Below are 26,873 nucleotides of genomic sequence, written 5' to 3'. Positions count from 1 at the left end.
TCCCAGAGGCTGCCCTGACTTTGAAATAGACTTCCCGTACATGTCAAACAAGCACCTTGCTGACCCTCTTCAAGCACAACCTTGATGAGTGAATGGAAAACCACAAATTTGTCCCAGGGGTTCCACCTTTGTCCCTCATTAACAGGGTTGACAGGTGGTGACTGAGGTTTCTTTTTTGGGGATAAACTCTTGGCTAGGCTTGTAAGGGCCCCAGAGTCATTAGCCTAGTAATCTGCTATGATGCTGTGATCCTATGATTCATTTGTATTGGTAGACATTTATTTTTGTATTCCAGGTTAAGCACTTACCTTACAAATCCATCAGGTTTGAGTGTTGTAGTTCAGGGCTGACTCTGTCTGATGCCAATGCTATACTGCCATTACATGGAAAAGTAAAGGTTGTGAGATTTGACTGGCATCACTGTTACTCTGTGTATGTGCATAGGATGAAGGTTTAACCCCTTAGGTGGCTGATACTGTAATATTTAGTGCTACACTGCACTAGATTCGAGCCTTGGTATGTGTGTGGCAAAATGTACTAGAGACAGAGCATTTAACAAACTGAGCTACTGAGTCACTGCTGACTCTTAACTGACTGATATTTGCCTAGAGCTCACCTGGAATCAATATATGACCTAGCAATAGTACTACAGTCTTATACTAGACTACAGTGACACTAGAACACAGATGCATGAAATACAAGCATGACAGAGGTAGTAGGTAATCTCTACATTAGTATATAGAATGCAGGTGTACACAATATATTGTTATTGGTTTAAAATATCTGTGAAGTAAACAAATAATATCAGATCATGGAGTGGGCTACCTCACTTATATACCTTGCTTATCTGCTGTTTGTGGATGACAGAGCATTATGTGAACAATACTGTCCAAGAAACAGCCTTGAACAGTACTGTATGTGTTATATAAGACATTTGGCAGTGATTATATTTGCATTCTACAGCTATTGCAGTTTTATACTTGACTACAGCAACCTACCTTACAGCCTGAATGCATACAGTTGTACAGCAATGGTTAAATCAATACTATCCTGATGTACACAGTTTACCTTAGTGTTATTAGTATTGGTTCACATGTTATTGCAGAACAGTTGGCATTATTTATTTCCTGACAAATAGCTCTAATTCCACACTTGTTGCACTACAGACTTTATTGTATATACTTTAATGCAGTTTATGGTACTGTTTCAAGTGTTTATTGGACAACAGTTGTTATTATTCAGGTCTTGCAATACAGCTCTACTTCCACAGTTATTGCACCTTAGAATTTATCGTATGTGCTTTAATGCAGGTAATGGTACTGTTTCATATTTTTATTGCACTACAGTTGGCATTATTAATTTATTGCACTACAGCTCTAAGTTCACATTTATTGCAATACAAACTTTACTGTACATACTTTATTGCAGTGAATGCTTTACTCTTTTTTGCTTATTTCACTACAGTGAGCATAATATATCCATTTTATTTTATTTATTTATTTAACATGTGTTTACCAGGAAAGTCCAACTTGGAACAAAGTCAATTTGCAGTGGACACCCAGGAAAAATGCTTCAGATGCATGTCTAGGAAATGTGAGAGGAAATCAGAGTACCCAGATAAAACCTACGGGAATTCAGGGAGGGCATGCAGACTCCCCACAGAAGGCACCTCTGATGAGAATTGAACCAGAGAGCCTCATGGTGTGAGGCAACAATGCTACCACTGCACAGTCCGTGCTCATTACATTCACGGCCAAGCACCCAGCATGCTCATCGAGGTCGCAAGCCATCTCCTCTGCAGCTTTTGGGAGAGAAGTAGACCATTATGCATACCAGTTTACCAGACATTCAGATTAAATATTGGTGAAACAGAAGCAAAAGTATTCACATACATGTGGGACCTTCCCTGCTCAAAATTCTTGGGCCCAGTTGTTCAAGAGATCCCCCTTTCATCTCTTCAGTTCATCATGGTGGTGGTGATACTGCTCACCTGTGCGGGAGATATCAGTTGCACTGGTGAGTTCCCTTGCCAGCCAGTCCCAGGCCTCTGCCTTGCACTCTGAGCCCTGGTAACCCCACTGCAGAAGCCGGTCTTCATGTTTTTTTACTAGGAGTCTGACCATGACCCTGGACTCCAGAATGCTTCAACGCTGTGCCTAAATGCATGAAGACTCACCAACACCTGCCATAGTATCCTTCAGATATAGAACTGCAATGGATTATGCTGTATCCCCACCTATTAGGCTTAATATAGCCTATTTTCCTGCCCTAACACCCCATTGGGCAACATTTAAAATGTGGCATGGTGCTTAGCAGCATGCAAACCAGTGCAGCTGAACAGTTTAAAAACTAGAAGACCCGAATGCTTAGCAGTGTGCAAAACAGCCAAGCAGAGTTGAGCAGAACATAAACATTTTCAGCCATTATTATGCTTAGCAGGTCTTAGCAGAACTTAGCAGAGGGCAGTGGGCCAGAATTTAAAAATAATTGGTATAATTTTTATTTCAAAAATAAATGCTTATTTTCCCTTTCATATATTCAAACCCTGCACCTACAGCTCATAAGGCCATACCTCTACCCATTTAGCTACAAGGATATGTGGAATGTTGCTATACTTTTACATATACCTCTGAGCTATTTGTAAGCACTGCTGAGCACTGCACTGCTCCATGCAAACCCACTCAGCTATGGTTAAACATGACCTTTAGATAATTAATTGCATCTGATTTCTATTTTATATGTCTGGCTGGTGTCTCAGTGTCACTTAGCATTACTGGGCTCTGCACCTTGCCACGCAAGCATGCTTTAAAAGAAAACAATTATCATTGGAATAATAGAAATGGACAGTGCAGGGAGTATCTTATTAATATGCAGATGCAGTTGGCACTAAACTCCCTACATGGATTCAGTAATAGGGTTGCAGGGCTCTTCCTCAGGAACATGCCATGATTAATATGCATGGTGCGCTGCTGAGGGGGAACTGTGTACACAGAAAATCCTGGGGTAGTTTATAAACAATTCCAAACTCTAATTTTAGCAGCTGTTAGTACAAGGATTCTAGTAACATAAATATTTTGATTTATACCAGAAGAAAAGTCAGCATTTAGTTTTAAGTTGCATACAAATTCCTGATATTCAATAATGTTTCCAGTTTCATTCTGTAATGAGAAATATAAACTTTCTAATATCATTGCTTAGCTGGGTAAGTTTTCTGAAGAAATTATTCTTCTCTTCCCTGTTAATGCTATAAACATGTCATAAATATGTTGTTGTAACAGGTTTTTGTTTTTCCCAACACAAAATGCATCAAAAGATGAACATTTAGCTGCATATGCTGTGCTAGATGTAATACACTTATGATGTCCCTTGCTAGATGTAATACAGTTATGATGTCCATTGCATGCAGTGGTTAAAGGCTAATCTGCATTATTTATATTTGGCCACTCATGAATAATATAGCATTGTTTATAAAACCTACATTTATGCATCTCATGTAACACTGAGAGAGGGTAAGCATCACTTTGGTGTTGTCTCTAGAATACACCTAATGACCTTGCTCTTTTAAAAAAGAAACAAAGTGAGGTGTTATCATTACATTGTTTGTGGTGCCTCTTTGCTCCTCATTTAATTTCTGTTTTTACAGATGGCTTGTTGCATTAACTGTTTGACACCAGAAAAGCCAAAAATCATTGCCTATTATAAAGTTAGAGAAAAAATGTATTGCATTGGACTTAACTGTAGTTTGTGCGGATGTGGTGAGAGTGCTTCAAGGAATAGGAAATGAATAAAGACTTTTTTTTTCTAATAACTTCATAAATGATGATATCCAAAAATCACTGCTAATCCTTTTCAATGTGATTTTCTGCAAACATACTATTTTCAGACATGATTAGGGATAGATGAACCAATTTAATATTCACAAAATTATTTTAACCTGATGAGATGATTACTATTTTAATGCAAATATTCATCACAAAAAGAGAGTAAATGATAAATAATGGTATTGAAACATTCCATAAGCATGTCTTTAATAATGTAATAATGTGCCGAATCAGAAAGAGCTCAGATGGAAAAGAGCATATTGAATTTCTCCTCATTCTCATAGTTTCGTGTTGTTGTCTTTAGATTGTGTGTTTAATCTCTGTCAGCAGCCCAGCACTAAATAGTACTAAATGTAGAGATTTTGTTATTTGATGTCTATAACTCTTTGCACCTGCAGAAGTGAGCCAGTTAAACTAAAGTCACAGTGTGTGCACCACAACTGTCCATACTCAGCTCCCTACTCTTTTAGCAAATATAATGTCAGGATGCTGTAATGATGTGCTTAATAGTACAGTTATGCAGTGCTTTGACACTTTATCTTTTGGCTTTTTCATTAGGGGTCACCACAGCGGAACAATGGTATGCAGAATGAGTGCCAGTGGAGTTTTACGGTGTTGATTTGCCAGCCCGACACCCAACCTTCCACAGAAGGCACACACTCACACCTAAGACCAATTTGGAGTGTCCAATTCACCTGCAGCATATCTTTGGGATGTGAGGGGAAGCCAGAGTACCCATAGGAAACCCATGCAACTGTAGTGAGGACATGCAAACTCCACACAAAAGGTGCCCCAGCTAAGAATTGAACCAGAGAACCTCTTGCTGTGAGATGGCAACACTAACTGCTGTACCACCCCAGTCAGTACTGCAAATATGAATCTGTTAAACCTCTTTATATTGTGTTACCTACAGCCCATACAGAGGTGTTATCCCCAGACTACAAGTACACACCACATTGGATCTTATTTTCAAGAGATGATCTACAACTGGCCTAGGGAACAAGAGACCAATCAGTTTTACCATTATCCCACTGTCAGATTATAAAAATCACTACAGCATTTGTTTGATGCCCAAAAAGTCAATTTCCTGCCTCCAGGTTTGAAGTACTACAGCTTTGTTGAGGGAATGTCATGCCAACTAAATATGGTTACCTTTCATGAGAAAGTTGCAACTGCCTAAAAATTGCAAAATCTATTTTATTGTTGCAAAGGCCTTAATTATGATCAGACTCATTGAGCACAGGTTGAATATATATATATATATATATATATATATATATATATATATATATATATATATATACTAAGTTCTGTACTGACTTTGGCTTCCCAAAAGAATGCAGCAAAAGCAGAGAGAGGCCATCTTTCCTGACTCGACTAACCATTTGAGAAGTTTATTGATGAATGCAAATTAAGTAATGCTGTGCTCTCTACCTCAGACAGTATATATAGAACAAAATACTGCATTCACCTTGAATATTAACAAACGTGGCAAAGAAGCTTTTGGAAAGCGAAAGCAGATGTTTCCTTTCATGTTCTATAATTGTGCAAAAACTCAACATGTTTACAATTGTTAAGAACAAGCATAAAACTATAAGGGTCTCACTTTTAATCAACATATTGTCACATTGTCCAACTTGTAGTCCTCACTTGTCTGAACAGTCATAGACTATGATGCCCCATAAAAACAGTACATGCATGCATCAGTGTAAGACAGAGTCTATAAGCTTTTAATTTGCTAACAAGCATTTGAAGTTATGGCCAATCAACAGAATAGTAACTCTTGGAGGGAGTCATATCATCCTTTATATTAAGGCTACAGTTGCTCACATGGTACTACTTCATAAGACATGTATTTATTTTTCTTGTTGTGAAAACCTAATTCTGACATTTCTTAGAATTTAAACTGCCTAACACAGAATATCAAAACTTGTTACTGGAGTAATGTTTTGAAACCAACATTGTGTGGCTTTTGCAAAACAAGGGTAGGTCATGCCTACTTCAAGGGCTGTTCTTGCCTATTCAACCTGGTGGACTTCTTTGAGAAGGTCACCAAAGCAGTAGATGAGGGCAAAAAGGTTCAAACTGCCTACCTTGACCTGGCTAAGGCATTTGATGCAATATCCCACTCAGGCAGTGTTGACAAACTCAAGAGGTTAAGTATAAACCCTTATGTCACCTGGGGGTAGCCAACTGGTTCACAGGCAGGACCCAGGAAGATAGAATTGAGAAGTCCACCTTTACAAAGAGGCCAGTCACGAGTGGAGTCCTTTAGGGATCGGTCCTGGGACTGCTTCTTTTTGTCATTTACTTCTCTGAAGTCAAGACCAATGTCAATTGCCTCTAGCTGACTAAATTTGCAGATGATTGTAAATTAGGAGCAGTTATTGGATCCCACACTGACACAAATGTTCTCCAGGAAGGGCTGGCACACACAAACAACTGGTGTCAGAGTCATGGACTAAAGCTAAATGGCAAGATATTCATAACAGCATCCTTCAGGAAGTCATCCTTCTCTAGTAACTATCTTATTGACAACATATTCCTAAGAGCTGACCCAGTAGTCAGGAACTTGGGGACACATAGACAGTAATCTAACCTTTGACCATCATGTGTTTACAGTAGTGAGAAAATCATTCTATGAGGCACAACTTATAAACATAGGTATGGCATCTAAGTCCAAGGAACTTATTGTTCCCCTGTACTTTGGCATTCAACAGACTTATCATTGAGTACAATGTACCCTTTGGTATGTACCTCACCAGGAAAAATATTCCATTGGAAAGTCTCACTAAAAGAATACAGGACATAAGTCCTATGCAGACCTCCTCAAAACTCTATCCCTGTATTCTGTCTCTTACAGGCTGTTGAGAGGACATCTGTGCCTGGCATACAAGACATTGTCAGACCCCACTCTGATGGACTGCCTGCATATCCGCAAAACAAACAGTACCAGAATTACCTATTCTAAAGACTTAAACATTGCCTGCGATAAATAGGACTTTTTTGGAGAGACAGATAAGTGTCATAGAGACCACCACTTCTCTGGAACAGGTTCCCCGTCCATCTGAAGCTGCGTTCTTCTGTAATCCAATTCAAGTGCAGCTTGGTCAGTTGGATGGGGAACAAAAAATTCATCCCTGGTCTGGCAACTATATCTCTACAGACTGTAAATGGTTCATCTCCCAGACATCTGCTTGTTAATGTTTCAAGTCCTAAGTCCCTGCCTACACTTATCAAGTGTACCAAAACTTGTCATAAATATGGTGTACATGACTGTGCTTAAAAAGGCCCTTGTGGTTGTTAGCCTAGTAAACACCTATGAACCTAAGAACCTAAGTCAGGGTTAAATGTCACTGCATATTTGATGTGCATTACCTTCTGGACGGGCATACAGAAGAATGTTTAACTCTTAGTCATTAACACTTTAGAATGGAATGACTATACATTGAGATACAATTAGTATGTCAAGTGATTATTTATAGAAACTGGGTTAGAGTTGGAATTTTTGGGCACAGAAGTAGTGAAGTTTGAAACAATCATATGACATTTTCAGAAAAGATCACTATTTAAAGCATATAAGTAACAGCTGCTGAGAGTGATATAAAGTTTCAGAATTTACCTATTTTCGGTTATTTTTATTGCCTCTTGCTGATCATCTACTTTTTCTCTCTACTAATATTGAACAATGGCAGCATTATTAGTATCTGGTCACTAGGCAAGCAGTAGTTAGTGGTACATTATAGCTTTAGATTTTGCTGCTGGTTTTGTTACAAAATTATTTAGCAAGTACAATTTATTTATAGCACTGTTCTACTTCAACAATATGTTTATCGGTATCATAACATAGCTATTTAACATCTTGCTGTAACATGGAAATATAATGATCTTGAGTTTTCCTTTGAATTTAACCATGAGTACTATCTATATATATCTGGTGACATAAATAAACATTTTTATTACAGAGTGTAATTATGTGTAAATATTATCACAACAAGTATTTGGATCATTTCTATCTGTGTGATTCCGGGCAGTAAGACACATAAAAAATACCTTTCATTATAATAAGTATAATTTGGAGATTTGAAGAGATGATGTAAATATCTAAGTTGGCATCCTGGATGGATAAAAACACTTTGCCTGTATGTATCATACTTTGATGTCAGCTTTAAGATCAAGTATTTTAGGTTTTTAGGTGAAAGAAAGGGAAAGATCTATACCTGCTGTGTAGGGATACTGGAGGAAATATTTTGCATCATCCTTCATTATGTGCTGCTTAAACAAATTTTCTGCATTGCTAGAATTAACTTGGATGAAAATAAGTTGATGTTGGTGTACACTGAATGGGACTTACATATTTTCAGCAAAAATAGTACTGAAAAACGTTTTCTAGAGATTACGAGTAAGCTGTTCTCAACTCAAAATGTATTTAATGCTGCACGCATATCAAAGGTCGGCAAATGTAACTGAATCAGATGTCACTATTTTGATTAAGAAAGAGCTTAATAACTTCTGTGTCTGTATCACATTATGTACTTAGCTACTTCATCACATTGTTTCAAATTTCCTCTTCTGTTTTCCACTGTTTCAGATGTATAAATAATTTCTTCATTAATGCGTGTCAAAACTAACAGGAATATTTTCTTTTCTTCTAATAGATTTCCTGTCTGCAGCTGAAGGTGGTGAGTATATAGCTGGCTATGAGAATGTGCTTCTTCTAGATTATCAAATCAATATCTACTGCATACAAAATTACATGTTTTTTTCATCATTTAATTTTTTGCTCATTCAAGGATCTTGTTAAAGACACCCCAAACACTTAATTAATATAATCCCAAACAGTACATATTGCTAGTGACCATTTTTGGACTGAACACCTGCTGATCTAAATGCAGTCTACCAGAATTTCCACAGTGCTCTTTCCTTTTTATGTAATTTTCTTGGCTACTTTTTTATTAGCCACATACAGTTTTCTGACATGGGTTCAAGGGCCCCGTCATAGAAAATATTCATAGGAGGTGGAAGGGATGTCAGCTTGGTACTCTGGTATCTCCAAATGGTAAAGGAGTGAATCTTTTCTTTCTGAAAATAATACCAATCACACAGCCTTTCTTCTTATGTGCTAAGCATAATGTGAAAGCAAAAGATATACATGCATAGTTTGTGTGTAGCTACAAATCCAGGACATCTTTTATGTCATCTTAAAACAGTGTGTGCCCAGTCTAAGCCATGATTACATCTTCTTTGCAATGTTCCATAGTCCATCCTTTTACCCTGTGCCTGAGAGTAATTGATGATTTCTACCCGATAAATCTATGCTACAGTCTATACTTCCAGCAGTCATACTGGTAATGATGCCTAAGCTTTATGACAAAGAAAGGTGCCTTACTCATACTGTGGTTTCCAAAACTGATGTCAGGATGTGAAGCCCCATTCATAATAGCACTATTACATATTTACTTGCCTGTCACTAAACCTGTAAGACAGCAAACTTCAACAGAATGTTTTCCTGATGAAAAGAAATTCTGACATCTCAAAAGATATTCAACATTTTTTTGTGAAAAGTAACAATAATATGCATACTTCTCAACTCTACAATTTTTCACAGAATGTCCAGATTTTTGACTCATATTTTTGGTTTGCTCCTCATAAAAAATTTGTTTTTTTTTTTTTTTGACAAATGACTGGGATGATCTAAGGATTAAAGTCACTAGATAATGACATGCATTTGACTTTCAGACATCATATCCTTCAGAAAATGTATGCTAACACAGATCCTGTTATTCTAGCAGCTTTCTAAGTTTATAAGAGCAATATTTAAAATGCACCCGTATTTTTGGGCCTTTGTTCCCCCATTATGTCAGGCTTTGTCCAGATTTCTTGTGCTAAGAGGTTGAAAGGTATGAACACAGGCTAACATGCCACATGAATTAATAAACATACCAGGAGCCATTTTCACTACTACTATAAACATCAACACTAAAGAATGAATTATCATAATCAGTGCCTCTGCTTAGCAGATTTACAGTTCATAGAAGGCTAATGGATATGCCTCAAGTCTTACAGAAAGTTAAAAGTTAGTATTGTATATCATTCTAAAAGTAAGTTTTTACTGAACCCCTCATATCTGAAGTTCATTAAGAACCAAAATGACTTCTGTTTATATTTTCTTTATTACAACAATCTCTGGATTAAAAAAGATTGTTGCTTATGTATCTCTCAACTTATTTAGATTAATACATATGCTTTCCAGCATACATATGTGCATAGCACTTGAGTAACCATTTCAAATGTTTCATGATTGTATTACATTGCAGAGCCTTAGCCGACTCATCACACCACAAATCAGTGGGAATCACTGCTAGGCAGCATTCCCGATTATAAATTTGTGACAAGTTCTGGTACTAATCCAATGACGTGACAAAGTCAGCTGGATTACTTGGCATGTGTTACATTATTTTTATACATTCAATTCTAACCTGTCAACTGTTTACAAACTCAAAATAGTTACAGAGGAAAGATGTGCTGCTGTAGCATAAGAGCAGAGTGCAACTATAACCAAAAGGTGCTAAACCATAAGACAAAATTGTAATAAGGGATACAGATCATGAATCTAGAATGCGTCCCTTTCAGCACTTTACCTGTTGCACTTGAATAGGCAAGTGTGAAAGAACAAAGGGGATATTTACAACTGCAGGTACTACAGAGGTATCAGACTCCTGTCACACTGTAGAGGGACAATAAAATAAACAGAGCAGTAGAAAGTAAGAAGGGAGATCAGCATTTTGGATTCAGATCAGGATGCACTACAAACGTTTTGATGCTTCAATGAGACTAAGAGTGCAGAAAACTTTTAGATGAGTAAATAATCCAACTGGACATTCCTAGACATGCAAAAAGCAGATGGCAATGTCTTCAGTAAGCTGATTTGTGCAGTCCTAGAAACATTTGTAGAATTAGGATATCCTTTCTATAAGCACCCAATGGCATCAGTATGATGAGTGCTCAGAATCAAAGAGGGGGATCCCAGTGGCAGTGGGTGTGCATCATTACTGTGCTCTTAGCCCACAGCCCCTCATACCAGTGATGGAGTGAAAAGCAAATAAGTCAAAGGTGGAAAATCAACAAAGCTTCTGTATGCAGATGACGTGGCATTATAAGCAAACTGTAAACAGGAAGGTAGTAAAATGATAGGTGGGTGGAATGTATAACTGAAGGTACATGGGGTACATTTGAGTTCAAACAAAATAGTGAGCATGGCAGTAAAGGGAAACTTTAGGTGAAGATAAAAACTGAGACAGAAAAGAAAAAAAACAGAACAGGCTAAAAGCTTCAGGTATCCTTTTGGTGTGGTTGGGGAGAAAGGAAATATGATTGGCGAGCAGACAATGGGCAAAAGTATCAGGGGTAATTTGTGACAGAAGACTGCCAAAGAAGGTGACGTAAAAAAAAAAAACAGTGATCCAACCTGAGTGATGGCAGATCTTGAGGTGACAGATATTAAGTGCCTGAGGTGGACAGAAAAATGCACAATGTTTGAGAGACAAAAATCAGGACATCAGAGTTAAAGCCAAATTTGCCCCAACACTTGCAGAGAAATGGAGGAGAACAGTTTATGGAGCTTTGCCCTCAGGGGTAAAAAAGCAGGAAATCAGAATATTATTCAGTAAGGCTGATTTGGAAGAGGCAGGAAGATGGCTAGAGCAGATGAAGACATCTTAACAAGAGATGGAGGAGATGCATTAAGGAAGCCCTGCAACAGTCAGACCTGATTGTTGAAAAAGAGCTGGGAGACTGGAGCTTAATTAAGACATGACAGGACAATTGATTTATGGGAAACCTCAACCCATTGTAAAAATGTGTGAAAAATGAGAGAGTGATAATAATGAGTACAGTTATGTAGTAAACCCCCCCCAAACTGTGTTAGAGCTGAATGACAATATCCTCTACAGACATGGCATGGCACTCCCAAGAAAATCCTCATAATATTGTTGATCCTGATTACAATGAAGTCCTTCTGCAAACATGGAATGTAGTAAAGCAAGTATTTCACCACCTGAAAGGATGATTCAATTATGTCAACACCTTTTGGCTACTGCATTAGATTATGAACTGGAAATGGTCTGCAGAACTTTCATGGCACATGCCTTAATGCATAATATGATCATAAGGAAACAACCAGGCTACATTCACACAATGCAGAAAAGGGAGATAGAACAGCCACCCATAGACAGTATGGGTGACATAGCAACAGCATCACCTGGATGATAGTGCCAAGGGTGATGGCAATGCAAAGGCCATGCGACTCACCACAACAGCTACATGGTTGTGCAGCCAAAGCAATAGCATCCTGTCCAGAACTATGGTCCTTGACAAGGACATGGTGATAGTATAGTGCCACAAAGAAAAGAAGAACACTCTCTGCTCAGTAGGCTGTGTTGCGAGGTGAATTTTCAGGTTATCATGAGCATCAGTCATCTCTACATTTAACTCAATAAAAGGACTTCAGTGCAACTCATACTTGTCATCCCTTCATCATATAAATGAGTGACAGAGGGCCCAGTGCCAGCTGCCCATCAGCTCAGACTTGGTGTTTGAACATCAGTGGAGGTGGACACATGGGTCTGTGGTAGATGAGTACTCTGTGTCATATGTGATTTCCCCCGTGATGAGATGGAGAGGTACCATTAATTGATATGGACCTTTGGTCACCTTGGCAGTGTGCATAGCATGGAATAGGATGGATCAGGATTACCACTGGCAAGAATGATGTTCATGTATAGGACTGGGATCATTCTGGACAAAGGGCCCTTCCTTAATTGATAAGGTATGGCTGTGGGACCAAGACCATGCTTGAGTCTGCGGATGAGGGTCCAGGCAGTCATGACTGGGTACTATTGTTGCAAATGATGTGTGGTAATCAGATTCATAGGTTCATAAGTAATTACTAGGCTAACAACATTAGGGGGCCTTTTTAAAAATAGTTATGCTTTCCAAAGTTAAGAATTAAACTATGTACCTTGTGTCTCCAATGTAAAGACTTTAACCATTATGCCAAACCCCAATTGTATTGCCTACTGCAGGTGATAACTGTGACCTCTGGTCTGTCTCCCTGCCATGGTCACCTCAGGTACACAACCTACTGGGTCTTGGACATATGTCTTACATGGGCTGTGATTGCAGTCCTGGCAGATGCTTGTATATAGGTGAACATGGCAGCAGTGTGCCTGCTCTGTGCATATCAGTGCAGGTTCCTGAGACTCCAGATACTAAATCAGTTGCTACCAGCTCTGGGAGAAGGCCTCACAGAAACCGTGTAGAAAGTGTGTGAGGAATGTGCAGCAGCAGGTTGTCCCTGTATAACAATCTGGCACATCAGTTGGAGGATCTTGAATTTCACCAGTTGTGACAGGTAACAGCATCAAGCTAGTCTTTGGTCTGCTGTGCAGTGGGTATAACACATCAGATGCAGTGTACTCTTCAGTTGATGCAGATGCTGTATTACTGATGTGCAGAGTGATAAGGGATCCTTACCATTCTGGATAGTGAGTGAACAGATTGTGAGGGCAACAGCACATCTTTTGGGGAGCCCACAATTTCACCCTGTAAAATGGGAAGATGTCCCCATTGCATGAAGACAGACAATGGCATTGTGTTCTTGGAAGTCACTCCAGGATTTGTGTCTCATAGTTATTCTCAGCCCAAGGCATACCTGTCAACCACTTAGGGCAAGAAATATGCACAAAGCCAGGAATATTGGGGGGGGGGGTCAAAGCCCCCAAAATAGGGACGATTTTTAAATATTGCTCTCACAAATCTAAAAAGTCGATAGAATAGCATGTGCTGCATTCACATGAATTTTATGAAGGGTATGAGGACTGAAACTCAATTGTCTGTCACTATTTTTGGACTTCATTCCTCAATGAATTGCCAGTGATTTGCCAGAAAGCTACAATTCTATGAGAAATAGACTAAAAATATGAGGCAAAAATCTGTATATTCTGCAAAAATCAGTACAGTTGAGAGGTTTGGCCACAGAAGTACCAGCTATGGCTACTTGTCCAGCCTCACAATTGTGGATGACTACATCTCTATGCTTAGCTCCTGTGAATACAGAACAGAACAACCACCACTCCATAATCATTATTAATGTTACAACTTTATCTTGTCCAAAGCATACTACCTGTGAGTAGCAAACCATGCAAGGTGTGAAAACTTCTACTGGGCTACTGCTGTTAGTGGACACAATATGTTTCTACAGTGCAATAAAGGTAACTTAGCTGTGCCCTGCCTATATTCTATACATAGATGTGGTGAATACTAGTATAGCTGGAAATGCTACTGACCTCACACGTGTCCTACTGATATTTATAAAGTCTCATCGTGTCTCAGCCCAATCTCTATACTTTCAGTGATTGTCCTGAAATTTACATCATCACCATTCAATAAATCCAAGAATTCCTGTATCTCAGTCAGTTTATCGTTGTTTGGCTGTGGTCATATCCCTTACATGGCAAAACATGCCACTGACAAACTTAGGGCACTGCACGATAGATCAAATGCCCTCACCCACATCATTGATATTGTAGACCAATGTTTCCCCACACTTGGTCTCATAGGCACTGGCGAGCACACCATCTCCACAATGGGTATTGTCTATGGGTCCTGAGTTAATGCAGCAGGACTTAATTTTCCTGGAGAAAATGTTCCTGCCTGTGACTGTTACCATCTGTACTAATACATATGAACATAAGCCATGTGTGTTGGAATACATACCACGGTAACCATGGGTGCAATGAACATGTGCACAGAAGTGGAGCATGCTAGTATACCTGAGGTATCGGTACACCAGCAGGTATATGATATGGCAACAAGGATGGTAGAAACTTGGTTGTATTAATACCTGCAGATGTTGTTCATGCCTCAGAATGGCAGACATCGACACAGTTCAGGGCCATGTTCACACCATTCTGCCTTCACCTCTGTATATTGTGGTGTAGGACCTGTTTTGACAGTAGGATATCAGATGTGGTTACAAGGTAAGGATGTAATATACCCAGGGAGTGCACCTTCCATGATACAACAGGTGTCTGCGGAGACAAGCTGACCTAATACTGTGGACACCCACATTGCCTGAATTATATCTGGCAGCTCAACACATGTAGGAACAGTATAGCTATACATGTAGCAAGTTGTTATAATTTCTGCACCAATAAGAGTCATATTTACAGTAACAGAAGCACATACAGCTTACCACACCACTGTAAATCTCCTTAACATATACAAAACAAAATTATACACTTTTCAATGCAAAAATAATATTTTGCATTTACTTTTGATGATAAACACCACCCCTTGAACATTTTCTTGAAACTGAAACCTCCTCCCATAATGTCATGAAAGACTGATCCCTCAATGCATCAATACTTCCATTAGTGTCTAAGCTTTATTTTCATGCTAGTTGTAGTAACAGGAGTCTTATATCCTGGTAAGACAAGTTGCCAACAAAGTTATACAGGTAGAACATTCTAGATTGAAAATCACCATAACTAATGATTTATTAGTGAAAAGGTGATATACGTACGTAGCTGATTTTCTAACAAGGTATGCTGGTTTATATTATTTACAATGCACTAGTACAGTAAATAAATCATTGCCAGTACCTGCATAAACAATTTTGTGGTTATAAAAACAAGAAGATAGTAAAACTAAAACATCAAAAGAAAATATGTTATAATCTTCAGTTTTCTAAACTATTTGATACTTTAACATCAGGGGCATAACTAGAAAGGACATTTATTGAAAAACAAAGTTGTATGAGAAGTGTACAAATATACATTAACTGTTCTGTCCAAGAGATTCCTGTGATTTCTATTCAGTGGCAGTAAATGACCTTACTACTGCCACAGACTGAAGTGACCATATCATTTTTGATCACTACCTTGTTTTCATGGGGACTCACAGCTGCAAAAGAAAAAAAAATAGAAAGATTATTATACAAGTTACCTTTTCACTTAGGTATGTGCTCCAATATCCCCATCACAGCACTAATCTGACCAACATTATTACACCCAGTCCACAGTCCGCTTCCTTAAAATTGATTGAAACCCTTCTCTACACTTGAATATGGTGTCTAACCTTAACCACTTGCCTCCAGAAATATTGGAATCTTCCCATACCTATAAAATCTTAGCACAAGAATCAGGGAGAAAACCAAAATAATGTTAGGACAAATCACAAAAATATGGGTACATTAAAAAATGATCTTATAAATTTACAAAGTTGCTGGAATAACAGTCTTTGAATTAGCATGCCTTTTTTGAAGAATATGAAGTCTGAAACCTAAATGTCTGTCATTATTTAGTGACTGCATTACTCACGGGTTTACTAGAAAGCCACAATTTGTATAAGGGACAGATCTAAAATATCAGACAACTATAGACATTCTGTGAAATTCTGAACAGATGAGAGATTTTCCCCTATTGCTCTTCAGCCTTAGTTGGTTAAGAAATTTCTCTTTCCTCAGTGTGAAGATGTCACGTTTTTCTTTATGAACATCAGTTTCATATCAGTCATGTCAGATTACGTTCTACCCTGTTAGAGGATCATTCTTAATAGGCCAGATCTATGGTCCATCTAAGAAAAGTTCTAGAACACGTGCCTTACATGTGGGTATTATTTATTTATTAAATTATTGACCTTTTTTATTGGGGTAGTCTGACTGGGACTAAAATGGCAGCTTTCTGGTTGATTTATAAGTTTATGGATTATCAGCAGTTGAGTAATACATGTTGCAGGAGCTCTAACAAGCTAAGTTGCTTTAGTGAGAGACAGTGCTGAGTTTTTGGTTAGCTGCTAAGTTAGCAACTTTGTTATAGTATTACTCAATTCTGAATTGTAGTGCTGCTTGCATATTAGTAAATGCTGAAAGGCATATAGGATGGTTACTATAAGGAACACTGCAGGTATGCGATTCCTTGCTTTGTCTGTAAGGTAAGGTTTAGCCCTCTATAGGAAGACTGTTTTTTGATGAGTTATGCTGATCATATTTAATTTTATCATCTATTATCACTCCTAGAAGTTTTGTGTGTGCTATCTATGTATTTATTTATTTATTTATGAATTTATTTTACATTTGTTTACCGAGAAAGTCCGAATGAACACAGGTCCATTTTCAGCGGAGGCCCGGGGAGAAAAGCTCCACATTACAATACATTACATGAGAGTAAAAAGAAGTACAACATACATACATATGGCATATATACACATCAGGATAACATGCTGGTGATTAACAAACATACATACAACATATATACATACAACAGAACATCATGCTAGTGATTAACATTTCTTACAGTACACAATCAGAAGTACATTTTTTTTCTTTTGCAGTTGTAAGTTTTGTAAGGTAAATGTATACAGGTTTGGAAGCTTTCAGGGGAGAAACTGTTTATACATAGCTGTACCCTGACAAATTCTCCTGGTATGGATTAGCCTGGTAAGTTGCATGAGCATAGCCAGTTACTTAGATAGTGGGTTTTCAGGAGTTTTTTGAATTGACTAAAGGAGGTTGTAGAAGTTATTTGGCTTGGTAGTGTGTTCCAGGTTTTGGCAATGGTGTTGGCAAAGAAGGACTTACCAGCTTTGTTTTTATGTTTGATGACAGTTATGAGGTTCTGGTTACTAGATCTTAAGGGTCAAGAGGGATGTGGGGCTGAATTAGGTGTTGAAGTGCTGGAGTTATCTCAGGAAGGTAGTAGAGTTTGTGCGCTATAGAGAGTTGATTGAGTAGAAGTATATGAGGCAACTCAAGCCAGTTGAATTGCTTAAGGGATAGACAGTGGTGGGACCTATATGAGGCTTCATTAGCAAACTAGGCAATCTTGTTGTAGCAAGATTCCATTTTATTTAGATCAGTTTGGCGGAGATTGGTCAAGATCAGAGAGGCATAGAGGAGGGTGGATAGAAGATGAGTCCTTGCGATGGTTAATTTGGTGCGTTTTGTCATAAACTGTTTGTTCCTGTAGAGGAGACCAAGTTTTTATTAACTTTCTTAATGGTTTATGCGATGTGGATGTCGAACCTCAGGTTATTGTCTATTTCTACACCTAGCAGTTTAGTGTGTGTGTTTGGACTGATTTGAATGTTTTCTTTGGAGCTAATGGTGAAATTATTATTTAGGGAAGGAGCTCTGCCAGGACTGAAAAGAATTAGTTTCATCTGTTCTTTCTTGCTGCTTTTATTATTATGGTGTTTAGCTGAGTGTATACTGAAGTGGACATTTTGACCAGAAATTTGATTAGGGACAAATAGGATTGATTTATTAAATCATTAATTAATTAATTTTTCAATCAATGAGTTTATTTAGAATATCGAAGAAGGTAAACATTATTTCACCATGTTTCTATGATGGGAATGGATGTTTGTGTGACTTCCTGAAGATCATAAAGATTTTCAGCTGTGCAGATAAGAGTAGAGTTCCCTGCATGCCGAACTATAGCCATGTGTTTTACAGCAGTGTGAAGGTGATTTGTAAAGGGTCAGAATAACAATTGCCCAGTAATTGATCTTTGGGGAACACCTGCTGACAACAGTAAAAGTGATCAGTAATCGTCTTTCCATTTTACTGTCTGTGCCCTATTTGTTATGTATCTCTGAAACCTGAGAAATAATGAAGATGAGATATCTAATGCAGAGAGCTAGCTTCTTGTGCTACAGAATATTTAACGCTTTTACAGATCTGGAGAGACCGAGGAGATGAACTTAGCAATCCTGCTGCTGTTAAATGAATTATTAAAGCTCAGTAGAGCAGTAGTAGTAGTGCATTGGTTAGGAAGAAAAATGTGAATTCCAAAGACATGCATCTGGAGCATTTCTCCCCGGGCCTCCGCTGAAAACAGGCTCTGCGGAACCTAGTCGGACTTCCCCCGTCAACAAATGTTAAATAAAATAATAAAAAATAAAAAAGTGTGGATGTGAAAAAAATAGTAACAATGAATCATTTTGGTACGTGACAGTGAATATTTTTCTCTAACATTTCGGATACTGGAAATAGCACTGTATGGGCCTGTAATCTGAGAGTTCCACTGTTATGTAGTGGCAAGATGAAGCATTTTTCCATAGTATAGGGACAGAGCTTTTGGCAATGGACTCCTTGATCAGAATAAGGAGTGGATAGGCTATAGCAACAGCTGCAATTTTTACACACTCAGCAGGCAAATAATCTGGAGACAGTGTGATGGGTTTTAATTTATAGAAGTAATTCTTGATAGTGGTGATGAGGACTGGTTCCAAAGTAAAATAAGGATGATGTCTATTTGAGAAGTGACATGTGGATTGATATTTCCTTTGTGTTTAAATAATGATTCAAGAGTTTGTATGAAGTGGGGGACAAACTGGTTGGAAACACTATTGGTGGGGCCAGATGTGGATGAGGTAGGGGGGCCAGTCTGACCTGTGTTTAGGAAGTTATCTACTGATATTGGCTCGGAGATAGTAACAATCAGGACACAATCAGAATTTTACATAAATACAAAAATATATATATATATATATATCCAAAAAGCATCCAAAAGCACACATTGAGGCACGATGCATATTATAATACACCAAAGTTTTACCTCTAAAACCTCTGTGCTTGTAAAAAACATTTAATGTTTATAGCTTCATTCAAGCCAGGAGGTTGATCTGCATTTAACATAATTTGCCACAAAGCTTCCCTACATTCCAAAATGATTTTATAATTCCCACAAAATAAATCGTCTCTAATTTTTTCCAAAAGTGAAAAGGTAAATTTTTTGAAATCAGGACAAATGTCTGCATGCTTAGCTAGGGCGTTGGTAAAGTCTTTGTTTTTAATAGCTAGTAAATGTTCATAGATTCTTTTGTGTAATACTCATAGTTTTCCCAATATAAAAGTGTTCACAGGAATTACACAAAGCAGCATAAACAACATTTTTAGTCTTACGCATCGTGCCTCAATGTGTGCTTTTGGATTACATCAAAAACATGTTCTCAGATTGGATATATATATATATATATATATTTTGTATTTATGTAAAATACTTGTACACGCTTTGATTCAATAATTTTTATTATTTACTATTTAATGTATTTCAAGTGTTTGATGTTTTTAAACATTTGAGTGATTTTATATAGTTGTGATTGGATCATATTATCATGTGATTTTTAACTATGACTATTTAAATTCATTGTCAATGGATTTTTATTTTTCTGATGAAGTTCACAGTAATTAAAGGTGGACGAAACGCGTAATTCTGATTGTGTCCTGATTGTTACTATCTCCGAGCCATCTCTTGTTTAAAGTTTCTAAAGTTTGTTGTTTCAGTTTGGTGCATACATATATATATATATATATATATATATATATATAGTTCCCCTTCAAAACATCTAAAACCCATAATATCTAAAATCACAGGAAAATAACATCCTGACATATAACGACACCAAACCAATAGATGTTTTACTACATTTCTGCAAGGGAGCCAGCCCCCCTGCACCCCCCATGTGGGGACTCTGCCCCCCCCATAAATTAAATATACCAACTCCGTGATCGCACTACATTGGTAAAAGTTAATCTCCTAACCCCACTGTATCACAATCACCATAAAGAATGTACATCATAATGTCTGTATCACTTAACTGCTTGGCCTAAAAAACACAAAGTGGCAAAATCAACACTATATAAATAGTATAAATTCCTATACTATATAAATAATAACTATAGAAATAAAAACTACAACATCTCATAGTGATTCCACAACATTAACAGATTAAACTATAACATTTACAATGTTGATGATACACTATTGCATATTATACATTTTAGATGTTATGAAATTCAGTATTACGGGTTTTAGATGTTATGGTTTAGATGTTTTGATTTTACATGTTATGGGTGTCAGATGTTTTGAAGGGAAACCATATATATATATATATATATATATATATATATATATAGTTTTTTTTTTTTTTTTTTTAAATAGACAAATTAGGACTTTTTATCTGCTCTGGTTCAGTATTTCCCTTGATTTCCATGACATTTATAAAGTTGCTAGTTGCTCTGTTCTGAGAGGTCTCCATAGGTTCATAGATTAGTACTAAGCTAGCTGCCCTTGTGGACCATTTTAAGCCTAGACAATTAGCCCATGTGAGAATCAAACCCTGCACTTTGTGTCTTTAAGTAAACACCTTAACCATTATGCCAACCTCCCACCCCTCACCTCTTGACATTTATGAGTTGCTTTTTGTTTTGGTTGGTAATCATGGAGCAGGATTTGTTTTACTTTTTTTTTGTTCTGATTGGATCATGGATGCTGTGGATATTAGGAAAGACTTTATTAAATTCAGATACTGTGTCATTTAATGATAGATGTTTTAGTTCATCCCAATAAATGTGCTTTACAGAACTGTATGATTTAGGGGATTGGTATATCTGTTTGATTACAAAAACAGGCATATGATTACTATTGGTATATGGAAGGGGACCAAGAGATGGATATTGTTTGGGGAAGAAATGAGAATCTAAAGGAGAGGGTGTATCCATATTCATAAAGGATACCCACACCTCCAGGTTGGTGGCAATGCACGAAGCTTCGGAAACCATCCAGGTGCAACTAACCATAGGCAAAACTGCTCTACAAATTGTAGCATGCTACAGGCCACCCTCTCAAACTCAGGAACCCCACACAGCCTTCCTGAAGACACTGGAGGGTATAAATGTATCTCCAAACACCATCATATTGGGTGACTTCAACTACCCGAATATAGACTGGGAACATTACTCAAGCCCTAACTTTCTAGCCCAACGGTTCCTGGAGTTCATAAATTCAAATGCCATGGAACAGCTCGTCACTGTTCCCACGAGAGGAGAAAATATACTAGATCTCATTATCACAAACAAAATGCTCCACAACAGAAGTATATCCCTCATTGGTGAGATCTGATCATAAACTAATCTCACTGGAAATCCACATCCCGCCCCCACCCCAAACAAAAAAGACCACAGTGAAGAACTTCTCAAAGCAAACTTCACACTACTCAAGACTGGTGTGGTATCCTTCAAGGCCCCTGAGCCAGTGGAAACCACAACCCAAGCTGCGGAAGCCCTTACAAATGCCTTCTATGAACACCTCCAGGACTGCATGGATTAGACAATCCCAAATAAAACCAAGACTCTTTCCACAAAGGGCAAACGTCCAGTCTGGTGGACCCCAGCCATTAACAAACTTTACAATAAGAGGAGAAAGCTATTACATGATAGAACAAAATCCATAAAAGGGAAGTCACCCCTGATCATTATTAGTAAAAAATGACGAGCACTCATAAAATCAACTAAGGCCAATTTTGAGAGAAAAATTGCCATGGATTCAAGGACAATCATAAGGCCTTTTTCAGCTATGTTAGGAACCTGGGTGGAAACTCCCAGATATGCTCAGAATTAGTCCAAAATGATACAAAAATCACTGAACCCACAGACATTGCCAACATAGTGGCAGACAGGTTCAGTGCAAACTTCACCCCCCTCCCCTAAAGGAGAGATAACTATCCCAGCAGTGTAGCCTCCCAGACATCTCAAATGCGCAGGTGAAACCTGCTCTCTCTAAAGCTAAAAACACAGCATCAATGGGACCGGATGGTGTCCCCGGCTGTGTGCTACATGAGCTAAATGAGGAATTAAACCCGCACATAAGGCAGCTGTTTAATCTCAGCCTTACCACAAGATACGTGCCCAAGGAGTGGCGCACGGCAACTGTGGTCCCACTCCACAAAGGCAGTGCCTCTATGGACCCTGGTAATTACCGCCCCATAAGCTTAACAAGTCTAGTCTGCAAAGCTATGGAGAGGATCATAATGGAGCTCATAAACAAAGATATAGGGGACTTGCAGACATTGGACCCGACCCAGTTTGGCTTCGTCAAGGGCAGATCATGCCTTTTGAACTTGGTCGACTTCTTCGAAACAGTCACCAAGGCCATTGATGAGGGAAAGGCAGTCAATACAGCCTACCTTGACCTTGCAAAGGCTTTCGACACAATACCCCACTCGGGTATTGTAGAAAAACTTACCAGCAAATGTAAACCCATATGTCACAAGATGGGTTGCAAACTGGCTTAAGGACAGAACCCACAGGGTTAGAGTTGCTGGCACTATGTCAGACTCCAAGCCGGTCACAAGTGGTGTCCCACAGGGCTCGGTCCTTGGCCCCCTATTGTTCAGCATCTACTTCTCAGAAGTACAGGCCAACATGGGAGGACTTTGGCTGACAAAGTTTGCAGACGACTGCAAACTGGGCTCCATAGTGGAAAGTGCATCGGACACGGATATCCTTCAGAAGGGACTCACGGAAACAGATAGCTGGTGCCAGAGCCATGGCCTGAAGTTAAACACCAAAAAATGTATAGTCATACTCTTCGGGAAAAACAAGGTAACCCCAAGCTACCATATAGGCGGCAATCCACTAAGCACAGAAGAGGTTATCAGGGACCTGGGGACCCAGGTTGACAGTGGCCTTTCTTTTGACACTCACGTTGCTAAACTGGTCAGAAAGAGCTTCTACATTGCCCACCTGATCATGAAGGGATTCACATCTAGATCTAGTGAGGTCATTGTTCCCCTGTACTCTTCACTTATCAGACCAATGATCGAGTACAATGTCCCATTCGGGATGTATCTCACCCGACATCTGCAGCAATTGGAGAGAACCCAAAAGTTCCTCACCAAAAGGATAAAGGGACTCCAAAATCTGTCATATGCTGCCAGATTGAAGAAACTCCAGCTCTATTCAGTCACATACCGTCTGCTCAGAGGTGACATGTGCCTGACATACAAGGCCATGTCCAACCCGGAATTAATGAACATGCTCCACCTCAAAAAATCCAAATCCACCAAAACCACTAGAGCAAGTGACTTAAACCTTAGCACGGATATAAATAGGATGTGCTGGAGGGATAGATTTATCACTCAGAGACTCCCTATGCTGTGGAATAAAATCCCGGTCCATGTGAGGCAGAGCACCTCGTTGGCTCTGTTCAAGAGAAATGTTGACCTGTGGATGGGAGATCTTAGGTTTACCTCGGGAATCATCTCTGTGTCACTGCTGGACAGAGGCACAACAAACTAATGGGCACAGTATTTTTTCATATAAGGGGTGGCGTAAGCCACAAAACTTTGGGCTAGGCTTATAAATGCCTTAGGGCAGATAGCCTAGTATAAACCTATGAACCTATAATCAAGAGTTATTTGTCTCTCTTAATGGATTTGTTATATCTAGTTGGAGTGACAATACACTAGATGAAAGCATTCAGATGTAAGGACGTTATAGGATTTGCTGAAATGATTGTCATCTGGTCAATCTTTAGGTCTTCTAATGGAATGGTTTCTTGTGATATTTTGTTTGAAACCCAATGCAGAAAGTCCTCTGTAGTAGGAAAATTGTTGCAAGGGAGTGTGTGTGTGTGTGTGTATGTGTGTGTGTGTGTGTGTGTGTGTGTGTGTGTGTGTGTGTGTGTGTGTGTGTGTGTGTGTGTGAATATATATATATATATATATATATATATATATATATATATATATATATATATATATATATATATATATATGTATATATATAGATATATATGTGTGTGTGTGTGTGATATATATATATGGGTTGGGTTGGGAGGGTGGCCTAATGGTTAAGTTGTTTGCCTTACGAACACAAGATGCAGGGTTTGAATCTCACAAGGGATAATTGGCTAGGTTTAAAATGGCTCGCAAGAGCAGTTAGCCTAGTACAAATCTATGAGTCTATGAGTCTAATGTGTGGTGGAGCTTTACCAGAAAGGCTCATCCAGACTCTGCTAAACTTTGCTGTGAAGGAAAGGTTAGTTTGCTGTTATTTTTTGTATTTCTGTATTGCCTTTCTATATTTTGAATACTGTAGTTTGTTTTCTTTACCTTGTGTTTTGCTTGCATTCTGTTTAACAGCATATTAAAACTTCAAAAGAGACCACAGCTCTCTCTGTTCTGAGTCAGGCAGAATTTTTCCCCTCCTCCCACCCATTTAAGTTGTCTTGTTAAATACCACTGTCTTTCTAGTTGCCCGCCTCTTATGTTAATCTGACCATATATCTCATTTCTCTCTACTTTCACTGGCTTATGTGAGTAATCACAAAACCATCACTTTTGAAATCCCACCCTTCAATTATTTAAATTTATTGGCCATCCTACAGTATTTCATAGTACCAAAATACAAAAGTAACCACCCCTTTCAGTCCATCTTGCTGTTTTAAAAATAGTAACTCTCCACTACACCTTAACTTTTTAAACAGGTAAAACTCAAGTTACCTACTTTCATATCTAACTTCTCTAGTGCACACTGCAGAGTGCATTCTTTTCAATCGTACCTTTAAGCATCCCTGTTACTAGCACTTTCTCTAATACCTAAAAAGATCATCTCTACTTGACTCCAAGTAGACTTTTCTCTATCTGTTAAACCTAGCACTTGCTCCTACAGTACTTATTACCTTGATACGGCACTCTTATAGATAGCACCCCAAAAGGAAAACCCCATTTCTCGGTCCTCCGTCCCCGGAATCTCTTTTAAAGTTTTTTGTCTAGTCCTTCTAGCATGTCGAGGATCAGTTGCTAGTGTCCTCTCCTGCTCAGCTGGTGAACCTGGGAATATTGAGGCAATGTTACAATTGCCTCATGTACACTGACAACCCTCTCCTCCTCCCACAAAACACAAATACATGCGAGAGATGCAACTATCACGGCCAAACTGGAGGCTGAGCTCTCTCAACATAGGACTGACAAGACCAGTCAGGAGGAGAAGGTTACCACACACACTATAGACCCAGTCTCACATAGTACCATCACAACCTCAAATCATACACATAAACACACAAAGACATACTCGTGGCTCTGATCAAAAATCTACCAAAACAGCAGAGGCCACCAAAGCAGACACCCAAACAACCACCACCTCAGAACACAACACCTGCAACACATAGACCTCACAGTCAGAGTGTCAAACAGTCACAGCCCTTAAGGCCAAACACAATGCCAGACACACTAGTCATTGGTGACTCCATAGTCAGACACACTGACATCCCGCTCACCAGACTGAGTAAGGAGAAGGTCACAGTAAGCTGCCTGTCGGGCGCTAGAATCCGCCACATAACGCAAGCACTCAGGTCTCTCAACAGGTACAAATATGACTCAGTCATTGTCCACGCTGGTGTAAACGACCTGAGACGTACCTCCTTGGACTACATGAAAAAAGACATTGAGGAGCTCTCTGATTATGTAGCCCAGGCAGGTATGACCCTGACTTTGAGCAGTATCCTACCTTCACCAAGAATGATGCCACAATACAGAGATAAGATGATCAGCTTTAACAATTGGCTTAAACTCTGGTGTCATTCAAAGGGGATCAATGTCTGTCTGCCTGGGATGACATGCTGGACAAGCCATGCTGCTTCCAAGGGACGGCTTGCACCTGTCACCCTGGGATTCCGGATATTGGCAAAGGCTCTTGCCACACCCATAGTGCCTTTTTAGGCAAGGCTCAAATTCTAAACCTACCACCCTAGAACACAAAAAGGAAAAAACTAAGGGTAATGCTGCTCAATGCCAGAAGTCTAAATCTCAAAATGCACGCACTCGAGGCCCTTCTCAGTATGGAGAACATCGATGTCTGTGCAGTGACAGAAACCTGGTTCAAGGCTCCTGAGAGCACCCCAGCACTATCAGGTTTTACCTCTTATCATGCGTTCCGGCCCCAAAATCCGGACAATACCAAGAAAGGAGGGGTATCCATATTCATCAAAGACACCCACACCTCAAGACTGGTGGCAACGCACGATGCATCGGAGACCATCCAGGTGCAATTAACCATAGGCAAGACTGCTCTGCAAATTGTAGCATGTTACAGGCCACCCTCACAAACTCAGGAACCTCACATGGCCTTCCTGAAAACACTAGAGGGATAAATGTATCACCAAACACCATCATACTAGGTGACTTCAATTACCCTAATATAGACTG

The 26,873-nt window shown here is 38.9% G+C and overlaps 1 protein-coding gene across 1 annotated transcript in view; it reads left to right on the top strand.

Moving 5' to 3' along the window:
* LOC122815863 overlaps positions 1 to 26,873 on the top strand; it is a 320,691-nt gene that overhangs the window by 77,023 nt on the left and 216,795 nt on the right. The window contains exon 2 of the mRNA XM_044088685.1: positions 8,480 to 8,503. Within this exon, the coding sequence (XP_043944620.1) occupies positions 8,480 to 8,503 (24 nt within the window). The remainder of the gene's footprint in view (positions 1 to 8,479; positions 8,504 to 26,873) is intronic.

This window comes from Protopterus annectens, chromosome 1.part1, assembly GCF_019279795.1.
Source record: "Protopterus annectens isolate FY-2018-M chromosome 1.part1, PAN1.0, whole genome shotgun sequence".
Lineage (NCBI taxonomy): Eukaryota > Metazoa > Chordata > Ceratodontiformes > Protopteridae > Protopterus > Protopterus annectens.
The sequence above is the reverse complement of the archived record's forward strand: the minus strand, read 5'-3'. Positions and strand labels throughout refer to the sequence as shown.